At 39.3% G+C, this 26,113-nt stretch overlaps 1 protein-coding gene across 1 annotated transcript; it reads right to left on the bottom strand.

Annotated features, from left to right (window-relative positions):
• Window positions 1–6,369: 6,369 nt before the first annotated feature.
• LOC117345203 (surfeit locus protein 1-like) lies at window positions 6,370–24,844 on the bottom strand. Its single transcript, XM_033908218.1, has 9 exons — window positions 24,763–24,844; window positions 24,203–24,322; window positions 23,044–23,165; window positions 22,632–22,829; window positions 21,669–21,741; window positions 19,623–19,670; window positions 19,280–19,397; window positions 8,974–9,055; window positions 6,370–8,828 (listed from the first exon to the last, which is right to left on the bottom strand). The coding sequence occupies exons 1-9, from the start codon at window positions 24,793–24,795 to the stop codon at window positions 8,741–8,743; spliced, it is 882 nt and encodes a 293-aa protein (XP_033764109.1). The 5' UTR covers window positions 24,796–24,844; the 3' UTR covers window positions 6,370–8,740.
• Window positions 24,845–26,113: the final 1,269 nt, after the last annotated feature.

Genomic DNA, 26,113 nt, shown 5'->3' with positions numbered 1-26,113 from the left:
TTTTAGGCAGATCTTAGACTATAAAGTTCAACTTTATATATTTTCCAGGTCTTTGTTGACCAATGTTTTACTTGAAATGAATTATTAGTGTCTAATTAAGAACTTATCTAGGTCTAACTTGGTACTGGTCAGAGAAAGAATGGTTTGTAGATATTCTCTATAAGATCATAAAAGCAGTTCATGAGCATGATAATTTATGCAGATGTTATAGGTTGTGTTATAGGTTTTGGCATTAAAGGAATCTGTATGGCCGGGATTCACAAAGGGCCATAACTCCCAAGATTATTGGTCTGGTGAGGGTGGTTATTAGTTTATAGGTGATCGGTTATAATGATTACTCATGGAAAATTAGCAAATCCTGCATGCTCATTTGTTTGATCGAAAACTTTATTATTTTATGCTCCATCTTTATATGCACATTTCTCATCTATAAAATAGTCACCCCTTGTGTCCTGTTTTAAAAACAGATATTTGCTCAATTCTGTATATTACTCACTGAAGTATACGTCACTGTTAGGAGGGAGATACACTGTCATGAGAAGTGATTCATTAGACTGTATTAACCATGATCTTACCAGTCCATTATAATCAATTAAGATAGAACGGTAAATATATTTTATGATTTGGGAATGATAAGAGGGAAAAATATTCAATTCAAATTTTGAAATCTTGAGGATTGCTTACCTTGCAGTCCTGAATGAGGTTTTACAATATCAATTGTTGTACCATAATTTGTGTGAACAGAAACTGAATCTCTATATTTCCAATCTAGCTGCTTTATATATACTGTGGATAATTTATAGAAAATAGAGTCCACGTTGTTTCTCTTGCTAACAATTATTCTAGTCTTTCATCTACTCTATTGTGTGTTTAATCTTTAAGATCAATATGATGTTCTAACACATTTTTATACCCTATACTTATACACGTCTTCCAGTGACTAAGTTTACTAAATATAGAATATACTGCATATAATGTTGATATGCTTTGAAAATTATGCCAATAAAACTACAAAGTACTGGATTGGTTTTGTTATGTATTGATGAAGGTTCCACATGTAACGACTGATGACCAGGCCCATGTTTACAATGGCTGAAGATGGATACTATTATACCTTCTAGGCCACTTAGCCGGTGGTGTATTGTCCGTCGTCCATTGTCCATTTCAACTTTTATCAAGAAAGCATCTTCTTAATAAACAAAAGATCTAGAGCTACGATACTTGCTTCCTTGGTAGAAGCCCTACAATATTTGTGAAAAAGAAATTAACGATACTAGAACTCATATTCAAGATAACGGGCCATTGAATTGTAAGTTAAATAGAATTCTTTGCCAAGTGCGTTTCCCTCTAGTTGTAATTTACCAATGTTTCTTGGCTAAGTGTGTTTCCCTCCAGTTGTAATTTATCAGTGTTTCTTGGCTAAGTGCGTTTCCCTCCAGTTGTAATTTATCAGTAATTCTTGGCTAAGTGTGTTTCCCTCCAGTTGTAATTTATCAGTAATTCTTAACTAAGTGTGTTTCCCTCCAGTTGTAATTTATCAGTAATTCTTAACTAAGTGTGTTTCCCTCCAGTTGTAATTTATCAGTGTTTTTTGGCGGAGTGTTTCCCTCCAGTTGTAATTTATCAGTGTTTCTTGGCTAAGTGCGTTTCCCTCCAGTTGTAGTTTATCAATGTTTCTTGGCTAAGTGTGTTTCCCTCTAGTTGTAATTTATCAGTGTTTCTTGGCTAAGTGTGTTTCCCTCTAGTTGTAATTTATCAGTGTTTCTTGGCTAAGTGTGTTTCCCTCCAGTTGTAGTTTATCAATGTTTCTTGTCCAAGTGTGTTGCCCTCCAGTTGTAATTTATCAGTGTTTCTTGGCTAAGTGTGTTTCCCTCCAGTTGTAATTTATCAGTGTTTCTTGGCTAAGTGTTTCCCTCTAGTTGTAATTTATCAGTAATTCTGGGCCAAGTGTGTTTCCCTCTAGTTGTAATTTATCAGTGTTTCTTGGCTAAGTGTGTTTCCCTCCAGTTGTAATTTATCAGTGTTTCTTGGCTAAGTGTGTTTCCCTCCAGTTGTAATTTATCAGTGTTTCTTGGCTAAGTGTGTTTCCCTCTAGTTGTAATTTATCAGTAATTCTTGGCTAAATGTGTTTTCCTCCAGTTGTAATTCATCAGTAATTCTTGGCTAAGTGTGTTTCCCTCCAGTTGTAATTTATCAGTAATTCTTCGCTAAATGTGTTTTCCTCCAGTTGTAATTCATCAGAAATTCTTGGCTAAGTGTGTTTCCCTCTAGTTGTAATTTATCAGTAATTCTTGGCTAAATGTGTTTTCCCTCCAGTTGTAATTCATCAGTAATTCTTGGCTAAGTGTGTTTCCCTCCAGTTGTAATTTATCAGTAATTCTTGGCTAAGTGTGTTTCCCTCCAGTTGTAATTTATCAGTAATTCTTGGCTAAGTGTGTTTCCCTCCAGTTGTAATTTATCAGTAATTCTTGGCTAAGTGTGTTTCCCTCCAGTTGTAATTTATCAGTAATTCTTGGCTAAATGTGTTTTCCTCCAGTTGTAATTCATCAGTAATTCTTGGCTAAGTGTGTTTCCCTCCAGTTGTAATTTATCAGTAATTCTTGGCTAAGTGTGTTTCCCTCTAGTTGTAATTTATCAGTAATTCTTGGCTAAGTGTGTTGCCCTCCAGTTGTAATTTATCAGTGTTTCTTGGCTAAGTGTGTTTCCCTCCAGTTGTAATTTATCAGTGTTTCTTGGCTAAGTGTGTTTCCCTCCAGTTGTAATTTATCAGTAATTCCTGGCTAAGTGTGTTTCCCTCCAGTCGTAATTTATCAGTAATTCTTGGCTAAGTGTGTTTCCCTCTAAATGTAATTTATCAGTGTTTCTTGGCTGAGTGTGTTTCCCTCTAAATGTAATTTATCAGTGTTTCTTGGCTGAGTGTGTTTCCCTCCAGTCGTAATTTATCAGTAATTCTTGGCTAAGTGTGTTTCCCTCTAGTTGTAATTTATCAGTAATTCTTGGCTAAGTGTGTTTCCCTCCAGTTGTAATTTATCAGTGTTTCTTGGCTAAGTGTGTTTCCCTCTAGTTGTAATTTATCAGTAATTCTTGGCCAAGTGTTTCCCTCCAGTTGTAATTTATCAGTGTTTTTTGGCGGAGTGTTTCCCTCCAGTTGTAATTTATCAGTGTTTCTTGGCTAAGTGCGTTTCCCTCCAGTTGTAGTTTATCGATGTTTCTTGGCTAAGTGTGTTTCCCTCTAGTTGTAATTTATCAGTAATTTCTTGGCTAAGTGTGTTTCCCTCTAGTTGTAATTTATCAGTGTTTCTTGGCTAAGTGTGTTTCCCTCCAGTTGTAATTTATCAGTAATTCTTGGCTAAGTGTGTTTCCCTCCAGTTGTAATTTATCAGTAATTCTTAACTAAGTGTGTTTCCCTCCAGTTGTAATTTATCAGTAATTCTTAACTAAGTGTGTTTCCCTCCAGTTGTAATTTATCAGTAATTCTTGGCTAAGTGTGTTTCCCTCTAGTTGTAATTTATCAGTGTTTCTTGGCTAAGTGTGTTTCCCTCTAGTTGTAATTTATCAGTAATTCTTGGCTAAGTGTGTTTCCCTCTAGTTGCAATTTATCAGTTTTTCTTGGATAAGTGTTTCCCTCCAGTTGTAATTTATCAGTAATTCTTGGCTAAGTGTGTTTCCCTCCAGTTGTAATTTATCAGTAATTCTTAACTAAGTGTGTTTCCCTCCAGTTGTAATTTATCAGTAATTCTTGGCTAAGTGTGTTGCCCTCCAGTTGTAATTTATCAGTGTTTCTTGGCTAAGTGTGTTTCCCTCTAGTTGTTATTTACCAGTGTTTCTTGTCCAAGTGTGTTGCCCTCCAGTTGTAATTTATCAGTGTTTCTTGGCTAAGTGTGTTTCCCTCCAGTTGTAATTTATCAGTGTTTCTTGGCTAAGTGTTTCCCTCTAGTTGTAATTTATCAGTAATTCTGGGCCAAGTGTGTTTCCCTCCAGTTGTAATTTATCAGTGTTTCTTGGCAAAGTGTGTTTCCCTCCAGTTGTAATTTATCAGTGTTTCTTGGCTAAGTGTTTCCCTCTAGTTGTAATTTATCAGTAATTCTTGGCTAAGTGTGTTTCCCTCTAGTTGTAATTTATCAGTGTTTCTTGGCTAAGTGTGTTTCCCTCCAGTTGTAATTTATCAGTGTTTCTTGGCTAAGTGTGTTTCCCTCCAGTTGTAATTTATCAGTAATTCTTGGCTAAGTGTGTTGCCCTCCAGTTGTAATTTATCAGTGTTTCTTGGCTAAGTGTGTTTCCCTCTAGTTGTTATTTACCAGTGTTTCTTGTCCAAGTGTGTTGCCCTCCAGTTGTAATTTATCAGTGTTTCTTGGCTAAGTGTGTTTCCCTCCAGTTGTAATTTATCAGTGTTTCTTGGCTAAGTGTTTCCCTCTAGTTGTAATTTATCAGTAATTCTGGGCCAAGTGTGTTTCCCTCCAGTTGTAATTTATCAGTGTTTCTTGGCTAAGTGTGTTTCCCTCCAGTTGTAATTTATCAGTGTTTCTTGGCTAAGTGTTTCCCTCTAGTTGTAATTTATCAGTAATTCTTGGCTAAGTGTGTTTCCCTCTAGTTGTAATTTATCAGTGTTTCTTGGCTAAGTGTGTTTCCCTCCAGTTGTAATTTATCAGTGTTTCTTGGCTAAGTGTGTTTCCCTCCAGTTGTAATTTATCAGTGTTTCTTGGTTAAGTGTGTTTCCCTCCAGTTGTAATTTATCAGTAATTCTTGGCCAAGTGTGTTTCCCTCTAGTTGTAATTCATCAGTAATTCTTGGCTAAGTGTGTTGCCCTCCAGTTGTAATTTATCAGTGTTTCTTGGCTAAGTGTGTTTCCCTCCAGTTGTAATTGATCAGTGTTTCTTGGCTAAGTGTGTTTCCCTCTAGTTGTTATTTACCAGTGTTTCTTGTCCAAGTGTGTTGCCCTCCAGTTGTAATTTATCAGTGTTTCTTGGCTAAGTGTGTTTCCCTCCAGTTGTAATTTATCAGTGTTTCTTGGCTAAGTGTGTTTCCCTCCAGTTGTAATTTATCAGTGTTTCTTGGCTAAGTGTTTCCCTCTAGTTGTAATTGATCAGTAATTCTTGGCTAAGTGTGTTTCCCTCTAGTTGTAATTTATCAGTGTTTCTTGGCTAAGTGTGTTTCCCTCCAGTTGTAATTTATCAGTGTTTCTTGGCTAAGTGTGTTTCCCTCCAGTTGTAATTTATCAGTGTTTCTTGGCTAAATGTGTTTTCCTCCAGTTGTAATTCATCAGTAATTCTTGGCTAAGTGTGTTTCCCTCTAGTTGTAATTTATCAGTAATTCTTGGCTAAATGTGTTTTCCTCCAGTTGTAATTCATCAGTAATTCTTGGCTAAGTGTGTTTCCCTCCAGTTGTAATTTATCAGTAATTCTTGGCTAAGTGTGTTTCCCTCCAGTTGTAATTTATCAGTAATTCTTGGCTAAGTGTGTTTCCCTCCAGTTGTAATTTATCAGTAATTCTTGGCTAAGTGTGTTTCCCTCTAGTTGTAATTTATCAGTAATTCTTGGCTAAGTGTGTTGCCCTCCAGTTGTAATTTATCAGTGTTTCTTGGCTAAGTGTGTTTCCCTCCAGTTGTAATTTATCAGTGTTTCTTGGCTAAGTGTGTTTCCCTCCAGTTGTAATTTATCAGTGTTTCTTGGCTAAATGTGTTTTCCTCCAGTTGTAATTCATCAGTAATTCTTGGCTAAGTGTGTTTCCCTCTAGTTGTAATTTATCAGTAATTCTTGGCTAAATGTGTTTTCCTCCAGTTGTAATTCATCAGTAATTCTTGGCTAAGTGTGTTTCCCTCCAGTTGTAATTTATCAGTAATTCTTGGCTAAGTGTGTTTCCCTCCAGTTGTAATTTATCAGTAATTCTTGGCTAAGTGTGTTTCCCTCCAGTTGTAATTTATCAGTAATTCTTGGCTAAGTGTGTTTCCCTCTAGTTGTAATTTATCAGTAATTCTTGGCTAAGTGTGTTGCCCTCCAGTTGTAATTTATCAGTGTTTCTTGGCTAAGTGTGTTTCCCTCCAGTTGTAATTTATCAGTGTTTCTTGGCTAAGTGTTTCCCTCTAGTTGTAATTTATCAGTGTTTCTTGGCTAAGTGTGTTTCCCTCTAGTTGTAATTTATCAGTAATTCTTGGCTAAATGTGTTTTCCTCCAGTTGTAATTCATCAGTAATTCTTGGCCAAGTGTGTTTCCCTCTAGTTGTAATTTATCAGTAATTCTTGGCTAAGTGTGTTTCCCTCTAGTTGTAATTTATCAGTGTTTCTTGGCTAAATGTGTTTCCCTCTAGTTGTAATTTATCAGTAATTCTTGGCTAAGTGTCAACTAGAATCTAGCCAACACAACAAATACCATATTTTTACTTCTCTACAAGTTTATTATCTCACAAATGACATACATAGAAATCAGATAATTATAGTCTTTCAATTAAAAAATATATCACTTTGCATATAAATAGATTATCCTTCACTCAAAGCTCTGCCATATGGACTTGATAAAGTAATTTTATAACCGATGTCACAAGCCTTTAAGCGAGTGGTGTATCAAACTATTTAATAGTTTAATAAATGCCATACTACAAACCCATAAGTAAAGGATATGAGAACACGTAAAACAATTCAGATTTATTTTTGTATATATAAGACCGGCAAATCTTGACTCAGTCATTACGTTTTTCTCTACATAAACTGCTGTGCCATATTTTTATTGTGACATAAAGTATTGATTACATCACAATAGTGCTATTACACATGTATAACAATATTGAAGACATGGCCTTATGACGTACAACAGGCCAGTTATGTGATAAATAAATGTTTTAGTATACAAGTTCGCACATACTTCACAATGTGTTCGCACATATTCACACGGTGTTCTCACATATTCACAGGGTGTTCTCACATATTCATACGGTGTTCTCACATATTCATACGGTGTTCTAACATATTCACAGGGTGTTCTCACATGTTCACACGGTGTTCTCACATATTTCACAGGTTTATTCCATTTTTGCTAGGAAATAGATAACTTAAGTCACACATATTTGACAGATATCTCTAGTTCCACTGGGTAAGCACATTTTTGCTAGGGAACATTTCACATGGGGTAGGGTGAGAGAGCTGGCTCATACTATATATGGCAATTTCCATGACGTCATAAATTTTATGTGAATGGGGAATCCTGTCTCAACTATGCAGTTTTGATTTTTTACAAATGAGGCAGATTGATGTTTATACCCACTGGAATTTGTTTTTTTTTGTAAGTATGTGAGAAAATTAATCAAATATGTGTTTCAGCACAAATTAGGCTTGATGAAAGCCAGGCAAACTCTTACACTCGTTTGAGATAAATTGTGTGTATCATTGTCCTAAGATCAGATCTTTGCAGAATTATTATTCTTCACAAGTTCCCTGGTAGGATAATCAAGTCACAATTTGTTATATCAATATATCTACAGCTGTTCATCAACAACTCGTACAGATAATACCCAACAGGTGACAACTGATCGTGGTTATCAGCATGTATACCACTGATTCTACCAAAATACATAATGGGAGTGTATATTCTGAGGACAGCGTCAGTCCTTGTCTGTGGGAGTGTATATTCCGAGGACAGCGTCAGTCCTTGTCTGTGGGAGTGTATATTCCGAGGACAGCGTCAGTCCTTGTCTGTGGGAGTGTATATTCCGAGGACAGCGTCAGTCCTTGTCTGTGGGAGTGTATATTTCGAGGACAGCGTCAGTCCTTGTCTGTGGGAGTGTATATTCCGAGGACAGCGTCAGTCCTTGTCTGTGGGAGTGTATATTCCGAGGACAGCGTCAGTCCTTGTCTGTGAGAGTGTATATTCCGTGGACAGCGTCAGTCCTTGTCTGTGGGAGTGTATATTCCGAGGACAGCGTCAGTCCTTGTCTGTGGGAGTGTATATTCCGAGGACAGCGTCAGTCCTTGTCTGTGGGAGTGTATATTCCGAGGACAGCACCAGTCCTTGTCTGTGGGAGTGTATATTCCGAGGACAGTGTCAGTCCTTGTCTGTGGGAGTGTATATTCCGAGGACAGCGTCAGTCCTTGTCTGTGGGAGTGTATATTCTGAGGACAGCGTCAGTCCTTGTCTGTGGGAGTGTATATTCCGAGGACAGCATCAGTTCTTGTCTGTGAGAGTGTATATTCAGAGGACAGCGTCAGTCCTTGTCTGTGAGAGTGTATATGCTGAGGACAGCGTCAGTCCTTGTCTGTGAGAGTGTATATTCCGACGACAGCGTCAGTCCTTGTTTCTGCTGTCGCCTTCCCTTGAACTATTCCAGACAGGTTATATATAGATTACCCCTCATATCATATACATCCAACTAGTTCTAAAAGATCTCTTAGTACATTATTGTATTCAATGCTGCATCAATGTTTAATCCCCTAACCCATTACCCCCACCACAAAAGGCAGACATGTAAAACAGCATGCTAGCACACACTTACACATGTGAACAGGTGGGCTGATATGTTTAAGAGGAGACAACTCCTACACAAAACTAAAATGTCACTATTTTGTTCTCATAATTACATTTTGCCAAATACAAAATATTATCCAGTTAATCTGTGAAGCTAGACTTTAACATCAACTGAAACACCAGCAGATAGTTCAACACATATGAACCAGAACATGACCATAGTTGTTTGAGCATACAAGAATAATTTTTAAAAAAGTTCTTTGTAGATGTCGGAATCCATTCACATCATGTTATTTACGATGAATCTGTGTTTGCAGAGCAGGTGGTTTTCTAAATCGTCGAGCATACATTATAAGGCTCAGAATACAAATGCCATACCTGAAAAGAGAAACATATTGGGTCAGTCCGAGTCATTATGTCATTAACATTTACCAATCAAAAGCTGTGTTTAATCATAAATAAACAGAATTTAAAATGACTATTGATTTTGACATTTACAAATCCTACAACATCCAGTACTTACCAAGTGAGTATATACTGTAAATGCTCATTTCTGAGTGTGACGATAGTCTGACCTCCGATTGGTCCCCCCTTCACAGTGCTATCTGTAAAATCAATGTTGGCTTTCAATGCTTTAATTACCATATATTACTACAGCATACAGACTTAGTCTGTGTCTTCAGGTACCAACGTCTGTGTATACAGGTACCAATGTCTGTGTCTACAGGTAACAACGTCTGTGTCTACAGGTACCAACGTCTGTGTCAACAGGTACCAATGTCTGTGTCAACAGGTACCAAGGTCTGTGTCAACAGGTACCAAGGTCTGTGTCTATAGGTACCAACGTCTGTGTCTACAGGTACCAAGGTCTGTGTATACAGGTACCAATGTCTGTGTCTATAGGTACCAAGGTCTGTGTATACAGGTACCAACGTCTGTGTCTACAGGTACCAAGGTCTGTGTCTACAGGTACCAAGGTCTGTGTCTACAGGTACCAATGTCTGTGTCAACAGGTACCAATGTCTGTGTCAACAGGTACCAAGGTCTGTGTCAACAGGTACCAAGGTCTGTGTCAACAGGTACCAATGTCTGTGTCAACAGGTACCAAGGTCTGTGTCTACAGGTACCAACGTCTGTGTATACAGGTACCAAGGTCTGTGTCTACAGGTACCAACGTCTGTGTCTACAGGTACCAAGGTCTGTGTATACAGGTACCAACGTCTGTGTCAACAGGTACCAACGTCTGTGTCTATAGGTACCAACGTCTGTGTCTACAGGTACCAATGTCTGTGTCTACAGGTACCAAGGTCTGTATATACAGGTACCAATGTCTGTGTATACAGGTACCAATGTCTGTGTCTATAGGTATCAATGTCTGTGTCTACAGGTACCAACGTCTGTGTATACAGGTACCAACCTCTGTGTCTACAGGTACCAACGTCTGTGTCTTCAGGTACCAAGGTCTGTGTCTACAGGTACCAACGTCTGTGTCTACAGGTACCAAGGTCTGTGTCTACGGGTACCAACGTCTGTGTATACAGGTACCAACCTCTGTGTCTACAGGTACCAATGTCCGTGTCTACAGGTACCAAGGTCTGTGTCTACAGGTACCAATGTCTGTGTATACAGGTACCAACGTCTGTGTATACAGGTACCAACGTCTGTGTCTACAGGTACCAACGTCTGTGTATACAGGTACCAACGTCTGTGTATACAGGTACCAACGTCTGTGTCTACAGGTACCAATGTCTGTGTCTACAGGTACCAACGTCTGTGTCTACAGGTACCAATGTCTGTGTCTATAGGTACCAACGTCTGTGTATACAGGTACCAACGTCTGTGTCTACAGGTACCAATGTCTGTGTCTACAGGTACCAACGTCTGTGTCTACAGGTACCAACGTCTGTGTCTACAGGTACCAACGTCTGTGTCTACAGGTACCAATGTCTGTGTCTACAGGTATCAACGTCTGTGTCTACAGGTACCAACGTCTGTGTATACAGGTACCAACGTCTGTGTCTACAGGTACCAATGTCTGTGTATACAGGTACCAAGGTCTGTGTCTACAGGTACCAACGTCTATGTCTACAGGTACCAACACCCGTGTCTACAGGTACCAATCACTGTGTCAACAGGTACCAATGTCTGTGTCAACAGGTACCAATGTCTGTGTCTACAGGTACCAACGTCTATGTCTACAGGTACCAATGTCTGTGTCTACAGGTACCAAGGTCTGTGTCTACAGGTACCAATGTCTGTGTCTACAGGTACCAATGTCTGTGTCTTTAGGTACCAAGGTCTGTATATACAGGTATCAACGTCTGTGTATACAGGTACCAACTTCTGTGTCAACAGGTACCAACGTCTGTGTCTACAGGTACCAAGGTCTGTGTCTACAGGTACCAAGGTCTGTATATACAGGAACCAACGTCTGTGTCTACAGGTACCAATGTCTGTATATACAGGTACCAACGTCTGTGTCTACAGGTACCAATGTCTGTGTCAACAGGTACCAATGTCTGTGTCTACAGGTACCGACGTCTGTGTCTACAGGTACCAAGGTCTGTGTATACAGGTACCAAGGTAGCACACCACAGTAAGACAGCCTGGCCATGGGCAATTTTTTTGTTAAGCAAATAACTCCTGTATTATGATATGTATAAAAAATGAAAAAATAAATGTACACTATAATTGGTATATCCAGTATGAAGTAGTACATACAGGCTTCACATTTATTAAAACAAAAATCAATAAATTGGTTCCGGATTTTAAATATCCGGATTTTCCGAACGTGTGTTTACACAGGAAATTTAGTTTCGCCTACAGCGCAAAATGGAAGCCCACAGAAAAGGTAAGATAGCGGAAAAACTTAATTTACAACATATGTCCAAACAAGATTAATTCTGTCTTTGGGATAGAGATATTTAATTTTAAATAGGTTTCAGAAAAAAAATTGTGTAGAGAATTGTGCCATTTTGGGTCAAACATCATAATATTTTGCAATTTTTGAGAATTTTTTAAGCTGTTACCATGGTATTCACAGCTCTAAAAATCACAGAAAATATCAGTTTACTTATCCTTCAGAGCTCTATTAAAATTGCAAATGTTGTACAGATTTCAAATATATATACTTTATTAGAGGTTATATGTAAGGTTAACTGGCAATGTTTACATATCTAAAGCATGTGCCATATTTTTCAGAATTTGGCATTTTTACTGTACACTGCTACCTTATAAGGGCTGAAAAATGTTATTTTTTGGAAATTGTGCTTAATTATGCTTGATTAAGCTTCATTTTAGTTCATTATTGCTCAAAAATGCATAAAAACAATTTAAAACTTGTTTATTATCTGGCTTGTCATATTAGAGGAATCAAGGGAGGTAACTCGCATATTTACCCTTTTTAAGGGTGGGTTAATTAAGCATAATGTTAATGAGTCAGTGTAAATTGAAAAGATATTCTATGTTTTATAACAAACCCAAAATAACTTATTGGGTATCTAACAAACCATATAGACTGAATTCTGGTTTGTTTTACCTGATTTATTACCCCGTATCCATGGAAACTATTACAGTAAGTCTTATTTTTTGAAATATTTGGTGAAACCATTATTTTCAATTTATTTATACATTGGTAAGCATGCAATTTCAATTGATGGAGTGTACGGTTGATACAATATTGTCAATTATTGTCACTTCCTTCGGTAAAGCAGAAAAAATAGCATTTTCCGCATAAAATGGGATCAGCGGACACTTTCATATGATCATTGGTACATATCTGAATTACCGGGGTGGAAACAGATGACTGTGATGTCATAGGCATGACATTTTGAAATCTTGGATGTCATGTCATGATTTATCAGTTAGAATATTGCATGTGTTGCTAAGCTGAGGTTTGGAAAGGAATTTGGTTATTTATTATGACACCATTGAGTATTTATGACGTCATAGATACCATCTGATGACGTCATAGTTACTGATGACGTCATGGTAACTATGACGTCATATTACAAGGCTAAATTTGATAGTTGTATAGTATTTTTTGCTTGATTACATGCACAGAGACTCAAAGTACCACATTCAACTCAAAACACAACTTTATTCAAGAGATATACAGAATTATGGGAGTTTTCATCTTTAAAATTACCTCCCCTTATTACTGGATTGGGAGAAAAAGTTGTCAAAATACACCTCTCAGGGAAATCAGCAATACTCCGTGACTATTAAAGATACACAGTAACCCGATATGTCATTTTGTTCGTCGGAACATATTCTAGACATTCATGGGGATTTTAGTAAAATTAGAATTAACAAAAGTGATGTATAAGGTAGCACACCACAGTAAGACAGCCTGGCCATGGGCAATTTTTTTGTTAAGCAAATAACTCCTGTATTATGATATGTATAAAAAATGAAAAAATAAATGTACACTATAATTGGTATATCCAGTATGAAGTAGTACATACAGGCTTCACATTTATTAAAACAAAAATCAATAAATTGGTTCCGGATTTTAAATATCCGGATTTTCCGAACGTGTGTTTACACAGGAAATTTAGTTTCGCCTACAGCGCAAAATGGAAGCCCACAGAAAAGGTAAGATAGCGGAAAAACTTAATTTACAACATATGTCCAAACAAGATTAATTCTGTCTTTGGGATAGAGATATTTAATTTTAAATAGGTTTCAGAAAAAAAATTGTGTAGAGAATTGTGCCATTTTGGGTCAAACATCATAATATTTTGCAATTTTTGAGAATTTTTTAAGCTGTTACCATGGTATTCACAGCTCTAAAAATCACAGAAAATATCAGTTTACTTATCCTTCAGAGCTCTATTAAAATTGCAAATGTTGTACAGATTTCAAATATATATACTTTATTAGAGGTTATATGTAAGGTTAACTGGCAATGTTTACATATCTAAAGCATGTGCCATATTTTTCAGAATTTGGCATTTTTACTGTACACTGCTACCCAACGTCTGTGTCAACAGGTACCAAGGTCTTCGTATACAGGTACCAAGGTCTGTGTCAACAGGTACCAACGTCTGTGTCTACAGGTACCAAGGTCTTAGTATACAGGTACCAAGGTCTGTGTCAACAGGTACCGACGTCTGTGTCTACAGGTACCAAGGTCTTAGTATACAGGTACCAAGGTCTGTGTCAACAGGTACCGACGTCTGTGTCTACAGGTACCAAGGTCTGTGTATACAGGTACCAACGTCTGTGTCAACAGGTACCAAGGTCTTCGTATACAGGTACCAAGGTCTGTGTCTACAGGTACCAACGTTTGTGTCTACAGGTACCAATTTCTGTGTATACAGGTACCAATGTCTGTGTATACAGGTACCAAGGTCTGTGTCTACAGGTACCAATGTCTGTGTATACAGGTACCAACATCTGTGTCTACAGGTACCAAGGTCTGTGTCTACAGGTACCAACGTCTGTGTCTACAGGTACCAAGGTCTGTGTATACAGGTACCAATGTCTGTGTCTACAGGTACCAACGTCTGTGTATACAGGTACCAACGTCTGTGTCTACAGGTACCAAGGTCTGTGTCTACAGGTACCAACGTCTGTGTATACAGGTACCAACGTCTGTGTCTACAGGTACCAAGGTCTGTGTCTACAGGTACCAACGTCTGTGTCTACAGGTACCAACGTCTGTGTATACAGGTACCAACGTCTGTGTCTACAGGTACCAACGTCTGTGTCTACAGGTACCAAGGTCTGTGTATACAGGTACCAATGTCTGTGTCTACAGGTACCAAGGTCTGTGTATACAGGTACCAATGTCTGTGTCTACAGGTATCAACGTCTGTGTCTACAGGTACCAACGTCTTTGTCTACAGGTACCAACGTCTGTGTCAACAGGTACCAACGTCTGTGTCTACAGGTACCAAGGTCTGTGTATACAGGTACCAACGTCTGTGTCAACAGGTACCAACGTCTGTGTCTACAGGTACCAATGTCTGTCTACAGGTACCAACGTCTGTGTAAAAAGGTACCAACGTCTGTGTCTACAGGTACCAAGGTCTGTGTATACAGGTACCAACGTCTGTGTCTACAGGTACCAAGGTCTGTGTCTACAGGTACCAACGTCTGTGTCTACAGGTACCAACGTCTGTATATACAGGTACCAAGGTCTGTGTCTACAGGTACCAACGTCTGTGTATACAGGTACCAACGTCTGTGTCTATAGGTACCAACGTCTGTGTCTACAGGTACCAATGTCTGTGTCTACAGGTACCAACGTCTGTGTATACAGGTACCAATGTCTGTGTCTACAGGTACCAATGTCTGTGTCTACAGGTACCAAGGTCTGTGTATACAGGTACCAACGTCTGTGTCAACAGGTACCAACGTCTGTGTCTATAGGTACCAACGTCTGTGTCTACAGGTACCAATGTCTGTGTCTACAGGTACCAAGGTCTGTATATACAGGTACCAATGTCTGTGTATACAGGTACCAATGTCTGTGTCTATAGGTATCAATGTCTGTGTCTACAGGTACCAACGTCTGTGTATACAGGTACCAACCTCTGTGTCTACAGGTACCAACGTCTGTGTCTTCAGGTACCAAGGTCTGTGTCTACAGGTACCAACGTCTGTGTCTACAGGTACCAAGGTCTGTGTCTACAGGTACCAAGGTCTGTGTATACAGGTACCAACCTCTGTGTCTACAGGTACCAATGTCCGTGTCTACAGGTACCAAGGTCTGTGTCTACAGGTACCAATGTCTGTGTATACAGGTACCAACGTCTGTGTCTACAGGTACCAATGTCTGTGTCTACAGGTACCAATGTCTGTGTCTATAGGTACCAACGTCTGTGTCTACAGGTACCAACGTCTGTGTATACAGGTACCAACGTCTGTGTATACAGGTACCAACGTCTGTGTCTACAGGTACCAATGTCTGTGTCTACAGGTACCAACGTCTGTGTCTACAGGTACCAATGTCTGTGTCTATAGGTACCAACGTCTGTGTATACAGGTACCAACGTCTGTGTCTACAGGTACCAATGTCTGTGTCTACAGGTATCAACGTCTGTGTCTACAGGTACCAACGTCTGTGTATACAGGTACCAACGTCTGTGTCTACAGGTACCAAAGTCTGTGTCTACAGGTACCAAGGTCTGTGTCTACAGGTAACAACGTCTGTGTATACAGGTACTAACGTCTGTGTATACAGGTAACAACGTCTGTGTCTACAGGTAACAACGTCTGTGTCTACAGGTACCAAGGTCTGTGTCTACAGGTACCAAATGTCTGTGTCTACAGGTACCAATGTCTGTGTCTATAGGTATCAATGTCTGTGCCTACAGGTACCAACGTCTGTGTCTACAGGTACCAATGTCTGTGTCTACAGGTACCAACGTCTGTGTATACAGGTATCAACGTCTGTGTCTACAGGTACCAACGTCTGTGTCTACAGGTACCAATGTCTGTGTATACAGGTACCAAGGTCTGTGTCTACAGGTACCAACGTCTATGTCTACAGGTACCAACACCCGTGTCTACAGGTACCAATCACTGTGTCAACAGGTACCAATGTCTGTGTCAACAGGTACCAATGTCTGTGTCTACAGGTACCAACGTCTATGTCTACAGGTACCAATGTCTGTGTCTACAGGTACCAAGGTCTGTGTCTACAGGTACCAATGTCTGTGTCTACAGGTACCAATGTCTGTGTCTTTAGGTACCAAGGTCTGTATATACAGGTATCAACGTCTGTGTATACAGGTACCAACTTCTGTGTCAACAGGTACCAACGTCTGTGTCTACAGGTACCAAGGTCTGTGTCTACAGGTACCAAGGTCTGTATATACAGGTACCAACGTCTGTGTCTACAGGTACCAATGTCTGTATATACAGGTACCAACGTCTGTGTCTACAGGTACCAATGTCTGTGTCTAACAGGTACCAATGTCTGTGTCTACAGGTACCGACGTCTGTGTCTACAGGTACCAAGGTCTGTGTATACAGGTACCAACGTCTGTGTCTACAGGTACCAACGTCTGTATATACAGGTACCAAGGTCTGTGTCTACAGGTACCAACGTCTGTGTATACAGGTACCAACGTCTGTGTCTATAGGTACCAACGTCTGTGTCTACAGGTACCAATGTCTGTGTCTACAGGTACCAACGTCTGTGTATACAGGTACCAATGTCTGTGTCTACAGGTACCAATGTCTGTGTCTACAGGTACCAAGGTCTGTGTATACAGGTACCAACGTCTGTGTCAACAGGTACCAACGTCTGTGTCTATAGGTACCAACGTCTGTGTCTACAGGTACCAATGTCTGTGTCTACAGGTACCAAGGTCTGTATATACAGGTACCAATGTCTGTGTATACAGGTACCAATGTCTGTGTCTATAGGTATCAATGTCTGTGTCTACAGGTACCAACGTCTGTGTATACAGGTACCAACCTCTGTGTCTACAGGTACCAACGTCTGTGTCTTCAGGTACCAAGGTCTGTGTCTACAGGTACCAACGTCTGTGTCTACAGGTACCAAGGTCTGTGTCTACAGGTACCAAGGTCTGTGTATACAGGTACCAACCTCTGTGTCTACAGGTACCAATGTCCGTGTCTACAGGTACCAAGGTCTGTGTCTACAGGTACCAATGTCTGTGTATACAGGTACCAACGTCTGTGTCTACAGGTACCAATGTCTGTGTCTACAGGTACCAATGTCTGTGTCTATAGGTACCAACGTCTGTGTCTACAGGTACCAACGTCTGTGTATACAGGTACCAACGTCTGTGTATACAGGTACCAACGTCTGTGTCTACAGGTACCAATGTCTGTGTCTACAGGTACCAACGTCTGTGTCTACAGGTACCAATGTCTGTGTCTATAGGTACCAACGTCTGTGTATACAGGTACCAACGTCTGTGTCTACAGGTACCAATGTCTGTGTCTACAGGTATCAACGTCTGTGTCTACAGGTACCAACGTCTGTGTATACAGGTACCAACGTCTGTGTCTACAGGTACCAAAGTCTGTGTCTACAGGTACCAAGGTCTGTGTCTACAGGTAACAACGTCTGTGTATACAGGTACTAACGTCTGTGTATACAGGTAACAACGTCTGTGTCTACAGGTAACAACGTCTGTGTCTACAGGTACCAAGGTCTGTGTCTACAGGTACCAAAGTCTGTGTCTACAGGTACCAATGTCTGTGTCTATAGGTATCAATGTCTGTGCCTACAGGTACCAACGTCTGTGTCTACAGGTACCAATGTCTGTGTCTACAGGTACCAACGTCTGTGTATACAGGTATCAACGTCTGTGTCTACAGGTACCAACGTCTGTGTCTACAGGTACCAATGTCTGTGTATACAGGTACCAAGGTCTGTGTCTACAGGTACCAACGTCTATGTCTACAGGTACCAACACCCGTGTCTACAGGTACCAATCACTGTGTCAACAGGTACCAATGTCTGTGTCAACAGGTACCAATGTCTGTGTCTACAGGTACCAACGTCTATGTCTACAGGTACCAATGTCTGTGTCTACAGGTACCAAGGTCTGTGTCTACAGGTACCAATGTCTGTGTCTACAGGTACCAATGTCTGTGTCTTTAGGTACCAAGGTCTGTATATACAGGTATCAACGTCTGTGTATACAGGTACCAACTTCTGTGTCAACAGGTACCAACGTCTGTGTCTACAGGTACCAAGGTCTGTGTCTACAGGTACCAAGGTCTGTATATACAGGTACCAACGTCTGTGTCTACAGGTACCAATGTCTGTATATACAGGTACCAACGTCTGTGTCTACAGGTACCAATGTCTGTGTCAACAGGTACCAATGTCTGTGTCTACAGGTACCGACGTCTGTGTCTACAGGTACCAAGGTCTGTGTATACAGGTACCAACGTGTGTGTCTACAGGTACCAACGTCTGTGTCTACAGGTACCAACGTCTGTGTCTACAGGTACCAACACCCGTGTCTACAGGTACCAAGGTCTGTGTCTACAGGTACCGACGTCTGTGTCTACAGGTACCAACGTCTGTGTCTACAGGTACCAATGTCTGTGTCTACAGGTACCAAGGTCTGTGTATACAGGTACCAACGTCTGTGTCTACAGGTACCAACGTCTGTGTCTACAGGTACCAATGTCTGTGTATACAGGTACCAACGTCTGTGTCTATAGGTACCAATGTCTGTGTCTACAGGTACCAATGTCTGTGTATACAGGTACCAAGGTCTGTGTCTATAGGTATCAACGTCTGTGTCTACAGGTACCAATGTCTGTGTCTACAGGTACCAAGGTCTGTATATACAGGTACCAACATCTGTGTCTACAGGTACCAACGTCTGTGTCTACAGGTACCAACATCTGTGTCTACAGGTATCACTATGACTCCATCCTTTTCATCTCTCATTTGAAGTATGCAATATGAAATATAAAATTTTAAGTTGGAAGTTTTCACTAACTGAGAAGTAATGTTATAGTATAGGTTTAATGGCATATAAGAGCACACAGGTACTCAAAAGACAGTATAACCCTGATACTTACTGTTGATTGGGGAACCCCCATCTGGGAAATACCCACTTTTTTTCAACCTTTAGTCCTACATCATTCTATTTTCAGTAGGTGTATATTTTTGTTTTTTAAGTCTAAAGACATGTATACTCTTTACTTTCGTATATAGGAAGTATCTATTTTGTATGCTCATTTCTCAAGAAAACAGTTACAAGCGTCAGAAACACATTTTCTTTAAGGACTTAAATTTGATCGAGGGGAAACAGAAGCTGATTGGCTGATTTAGTTGTTTGATTCCTGAGACACCTACTATTATTAGATAGTGTACTTACTGAAGTCAGCATCCAGGTAGACAGGTGAGGTGTTGAGAGTTTCAGCCAGGGCACTTACATCTCTTGTAATCACAACCTTTGGATCTCCGATACCCTGACTGTTTGTGAAAACATTTTTCTAGAAAATAAACCATGTTGTTTTTTTATCAGTAATGTACGCCAAAATAGAATTAATGAAATATCACAATATACCAAAATTAAGATATTCGTCAGATGGATAAGTGATATACTGTATTAAATAAGACTGACAGCAAACATCACAAGACAAAACTCATGACTGACATTAACTGATAGTATAAGAAGTTACACCTTTCTATCCAATAACAATATTTTGCTCACCTACCTGTTCTGAGTGTCGTACAACACCGACCAATTCCACTTCACCCAGAACCTGGAGACAACATAAATCAAAACAGATTCATTTACAACAAGCATACTGAGGATTGCTAAATCAATACATCCCCTACCAGACCCCACTCTCTATTATGGTCCTTTTTCAATATATGTCGGTAAGTCCCCTTCTGACCCCAGCTTGCTATATATATGGTCCTTATCTAAGTGTCTGAAGTTTGACCCAAATCCCTTAAGGAATGAAGCCTTTAGAGCACTGACAATGATTTTAAAACAATTGTTATATTGACCTTGACCAAACAACCCTGACACTACTATCTTTAAGATATTTATAATCCTAAATAAGAGTCCGAATTTTGATGGAAATCTCTCAAAGAACCTGCTAAAGTCCTGAAAAATGTTTTCTTCAAAAATGCAACAGTGACCTTGTCCTTAACCTAACAACTCTGAAACTCAAACTTGTATTATATATCATAGTCCTTTATAACTGTGTGAAGTTGATCAAAAACTCTAAAGGGGTGGAGATGATAAAGCTTTGACAAAGGATTTTCAGAAAATTGATAGTGACCTGAATCAAAGCTTTATTGAGATAAGTGAAGAAATTCCTATGGAAAAAACTTTAGAAACATTTAATCTAGTATTTCTGGCTCTTTAAATATTCTTTGATGGCAAAGACACAAATAAAAGATAGAATTATGATGAGTTGTAGGCAAAATGGTTTTGATTTGATCCAAATCAACTTTGAAATGTATTTCTTATGTACCATATATTTCATAAATGAATTATGATACAAACATAAAATGATCTAATTCAATGTCCATTTAAATACCTATCTCTTCCAAGTACCCAGACACTGTATCCATCTCCCAGGCACTGTACCCATCTCCCTGGCACTGTACCCATCTCCCTGGCACTGTACCCATCTCCCTGGTACTGTACCCATCTCCCTGGTACTGTACCCATCTCCCTGGTACTGTACCCATCTCCCTGGCACTGTACCCATCTCCCTGGTACTGTGCCCATCTCCCTGGCACTGTACCCATCTCCCTGGCACTGTACCAATCTCCCTGGTACTGTACCCATCTCCATGGCACTGTACCCATCTCCCTGGCACTGTACCCATCTCCCTGGTACTGTACCCATCTCCCTGGTACTGTACCCATCTCCCTGGCACTGTACCCATCTCCCTGGTACTGTACCCATCTCCATGGCACTGTACCCATCTCCCTGGCACTGTACCCATCTCCCTGGCACTGTACCAATCTCCCAGGTACTGTACCCATCTCCCTGGCACTGTACCCATCTCCCTGGTACTGTACCCATCTCCCTGGCACTGTACCCATCTCCCTGGCACTGTACCCATCTCCCTGGCACTGTACCCATCTCCCTGGTACTGTACCCATCTCCCTGGTACTGTACCCATCTCCCTGGTACTGTACCCATCTCCCTGGTACTGTACCCATCTCCCTGGCATTGTACCCATCTCCCTGGCACTGTACCCATCTCCCTGGCACTGTACCCATCTTTTCAAAGCACCCAGGCACTGTATCCATCCCCAAGTCACTGTACCTATACCCCAGGCATTGTATCCATCCTTTCCAAGCACCCAGACACTGCACCACCCCTTCCCAAGCACCCAGACACTTTATCCATCTTCCAGGCACTGTACCCATCTTGACACGGTACCCATCTCCCAGGCACTGTACCCATCTCCCAGGCACTGTACCCATCTCCCTGGCACTGTACCCATCTCCCTGGCACTGTACCCATCTCCCAGGCACTGTACCAATCTCCCTGGCACTGTACCCATCTCCCTGGCACTGTACCCATCTCCCTGGCACTGTACCCATCTCCCTGGCACTGTACCCATCTCCCTGGCAATGTACCCATCTCCCTGGCACTGTACCCATCTGTTCAAAGCACCCAGGCACTGAACTCATCCCCAAGTCACTGTACCTATACCACAGGGACTGTATCCATCCTTTCCAAGAACTGTGCCCTTATAAAATACTAACAATTCTCCATTGTAACCATGTACCTGTCCTTCAGATCGGGAACTTGGATCTACTTTTGTCTTTGGAATCCATCCCCTGTTGATAAGTATTCGTTCACTGAAATGATACAATTATAGCTTATTTAACTCTACATGCTGAGGATACAGGAGAGGTAAGGTTAGCTATACATTAAAACAGGATATCATATGATCCATTATCTAACTGTAAAACCTTACCTCAGACAAACAACATCAGACTCTGACCCATTATCTAACTGTAAAACCTTACCTCAGACAAACAAAATCAGACTCTGGCCCATTATCTAACTGTAAAACCTTACCTCAGACAAACAAAATCAGACTCTAGCCCATTATCTTACTGTATTACCTTACCTCAGACAAACAAAATCAGACTCCGACCCATTATCTAACTGTTACCTCAGACAAACAAAATCAGACTCCGACCCATTATCTAACTGTTACCTCAGACAAACAAAATCAGACTCCGACCCATTATCTAACTGTTACCTCAGACAAACCAAATCAGATTCTGACTCATTATCTAACTGTACATTACCTTATCTCAGGCAAACAAAATCATCTATGGACCTAAGTTCCCCTGAAGTATAAACCTATCAATTTAGTAGAAAACTAAGACTTTTGAATACTACATGTTTTTCACTACCATGTAATGTCTTCTCTTGGGCTTCTTGTAGTACAATAAATATGGTGTATTTACACAAGTTACAAACATATTTAAGGTACAAATATGGTTCTAGGTTTTCAGGTGATTTAAATTTTGTTTGACCCCCATGGCCAATGTATGTATGTTTTAATGTATGTTAAAGTGTTTTGTTTTTACACAAAGCTGATCCATGTATCAAAGAAGAATGGAAGGGAGGAGCTGCACTGGGATTACCAAGTATGAAATTATAGCCTGTTCTTCAGTTTATATTGTATACAAGATCTGGACAATACAATATTCTTAAAGACAAAATGTAAACTCACGCTCTGTCTTTCAGTTTAAATGGTGTAACGACCAGCATCCCACCTCGACTTGGAGTGACCCCCATGCCCTTCACCTCGGAGACGTGTGTGTGTTGGACATTAGGACGTGGGTAGATATATCGCTCCATCTGGTGGTCAAATTCTCCTACAACCCTCACAGGTGTGTACTCCATGTCTGTATTATTTAGGTCATCTAAACTAAGGACAAATAGTAAAATAGATAAAAGTGAATATACAAACACATACATAATCTTAACTATCAGCCTGATAGTTTTGAGGCTAACTGTCATATGTATTCATACTGTCAAATAATTTAATTTTCTTAATGTGTTAAACTGCATGTATCACACTTTTAATTGGTTATCGTCATCAATTAACACTTTCATGTGCATTTCCTCCACAATTAACATACTTGTCAGGCAATGGAATTGGCGAAGAAGAAACTTTCCCTTGCATGTAAGCTATTTTCCCTTCTTTCCATTCTTTACGATAGACTTGCCATGTTCCTAAACTGAATGTTACGGCTGGAACAGTCTGGAAATAAAAAGAAAACTTCACATTAACAATTGGTATCACAAAGTAAACCTATCCCATTATGTTCAAACATCCTGACCAGGTAACAGAAAGCCCTGTCATACATATCTGACCGATAGTCAACTTACATTTTTTATTACTACAGCAACTTAGTCAACTTACATTTTATTACTACTATATAATCTTCATTTGTTTTCAACATATAATAGAATTAGCAACATTTCAGATGATATAGTGCCTAAAGCCATTCTTCTACTTTCTAATAATGATTACATGTTAATAATATATACATAACATGTTTAAAATAATAATCTAAGTTTTGAAAATCATACATTATTTAATGATTTTTACCCAACATATTCTTCAATTTGACAATCTTTATTTAGTATTAGTTGCTATATTGCAATAACTGAGAGCGATGCAGGAAGCATGGTGCTCTAGTGGTAGGGTCGCTAGTTCGAGTCCTGACATGGGCTCTGTGTTGTATCCTTGAACAAAATAATTTACTTTGTTGTGTTCCAGTCAACTCAGCTGTAAATGAGTATGTGGTGGAGCAGTTCAAGAAATGATGTGCATAAGCTGTTAGCACCAAAATGGCAGCTCCGGCTGTATGTTTCCCAGGAAGTTGAGAAAGACATTGACTGGTTGCTAAAGGCCCAGTAACCATGGATATTGGATAATAACTTGTGAGTCACTTTGAGATGGCTATGTTGCTGTGATATAGGCTAGCAGTAAATAAAACTCCAAATTATTATTAATAGTTATTGTTGATAAATTTCTCTGGATTATTGAACTGAATGTATAGTACATGTATAATAATGGCAAGTATATGCGAGTGTGTATGTGTTGGGCCATCTAGTAGGAGTGTTTATGCAAGGTATGTGAATATTATTGCAAATTGTGTATACAAATGTATGTGTGCGTGTGTGTGTGTGTGTGTGTGTGGGGGGGGGGGGGGGGGGTGAATGTGAGTCACTAACTATCATTATCACAGCATAGATATGGAGATATGGTGGTGAATCTACAACAACACTTACAAGCCAAGCCACTTCTGTAAACATCCTTTGCAAAAGTGAAACAGGTGCTTTCTGTCTTGAAGCATCCTTTCGATAACTTCTCACACTTTCAGGTTTTGGTTTAAGCTGTAGATTTCTCCACTGAAAATACAACAAACAAAACTATATGTAAGAAGAAAGCATGTATACATGTTACAGTTTTGTTGTATTTTTGTTACACTTATCCATGGATGTGTCTCTTTATGATTATCTAACCTATCTCCCTCAGAATCACACTAGAATGCATAGCCACAAACTGATGACGGCATCTTGAAAGGTTGACGTCAAGACCAAATAATTAGCCAGAATGGTCCGAAACTTATGACGGCGCGTTATAACGTCGATATCAAAACCAAATAATTCGTCAGAGACCTTGAGCTACGCGAAGTAACAAATGCACAGGATTTATTTGACAGGCGGCATCACTTATCATGTGTGGCTGTGTTGTACCACGACGCTGATGTGACACTTACTGCAATGCGAAGCATAGTAACACTACTTTACTTAACGCTATTATTTCTATTGTAAATAGTTATTCTTACAATGTGTCGGAGGAGAAACTTCTGTTTACTCATGATGGCGACCTACAGCAAGCAGACAGTTAATCAACATGTGTAACTCTTTATAAACAAAGTTACGTTTGGTACTGCAAGGTGCGCAAAGATGTTACAATACTTCCCATTGGTTTATTGCATTTATTTTGACCAATCAGAGAAGATATTTTGAAACTCACTTGTTATAGACTTGCTCAAGTCTGTTGAGAACTTGCATTCAAGTAACTTGATTGTTTCTAACTTAATTACTGTGGATTAAACAGGGAGAAATAGAAATATCACTTAGTAAGCAAGATATATCTGTTGAATATTGGAATAGTGTTATCTCTATTTAAATCATGTAGGTTTATGTATTTAATGTATCAAATAGAAATACAATGTATCTGTAGTTAAAATAGAGATTTCTGTATTGGTAAAATCCCCAAATGGATGGCCATAATCGACCGTGGTGCGTTGTACATATCCTTCAAATTATTGTTACAACTATTTCCCCGAAAGTACCACTGCGATCTTTTGCTAGGTGTATGTTCCCATTGTCCTAGATTGTATGAGGCGCCGTTTTACTTTTTATGCGGTGTTTTTTATATGAATTTTTTTTCTAATCGTTTTATCAAGAATTCGATTAATCAAGAAAAGAGGATATCTAATAGTATCTTCAGTAATGCCAATATATTTCACGAGTGTGGCTAATATTTTGGTATTTTTCACGAGTTCGTAGTCACTTTTATAGAATGAATAATTTTCGATAAATGTAACAATTCTTGGTATAGAAAAAAGTTATTTCTTGATGTCAATAATTCTAAATGATTTTTTGATATCATCAAATCGATTTTTGATATCAGGAAATGCTTGAATTTTGAACATAAAGAATTGAATTCTTTATATAAAAAAAATCGAATTATTGACGTGAAAAATCATTCTTGATATCAAAAAATCATACGCATTCCGCTTCTGGGTCAAATCCATGCAGGTAATGTCATGTTCTCCAACTGAGAACCGGGATAGAACATCAAACACGTCTGATTTCACATCGCGAAAAGAAATAGACTTACTGATGTCGACATCGAAGCTGCATTTCCTTGTCGAAATTTGGGTGTGGTGTTGCAAAGTTATTTCATTTCAAAATATTTTATTCAATCAAGCATTTTAATTAATTTACATACAATATTTCATAATAGAGATAGATTTTAGATTTAAAAATTGATTGGACAACAGGCTAAGCCTATACAGGTCCTTTCCGTACTTCCGTTATCATAAATATTATAAATAATTTTAGCGGTATAGTTGTATTTCTAATTATGTAACGATATAGTAAAATGGAATGCTTATTATCAATTAA

The sequence above is a fragment of the Pecten maximus genome, chromosome 2 (assembly GCF_902652985.1).
Source record: "Pecten maximus chromosome 2, xPecMax1.1, whole genome shotgun sequence".
NCBI lineage: Eukaryota > Metazoa > Mollusca > Bivalvia > Pectinida > Pectinidae > Pecten > Pecten maximus.
This window is presented reverse-complemented; position numbering and strand designations above follow the sequence as displayed.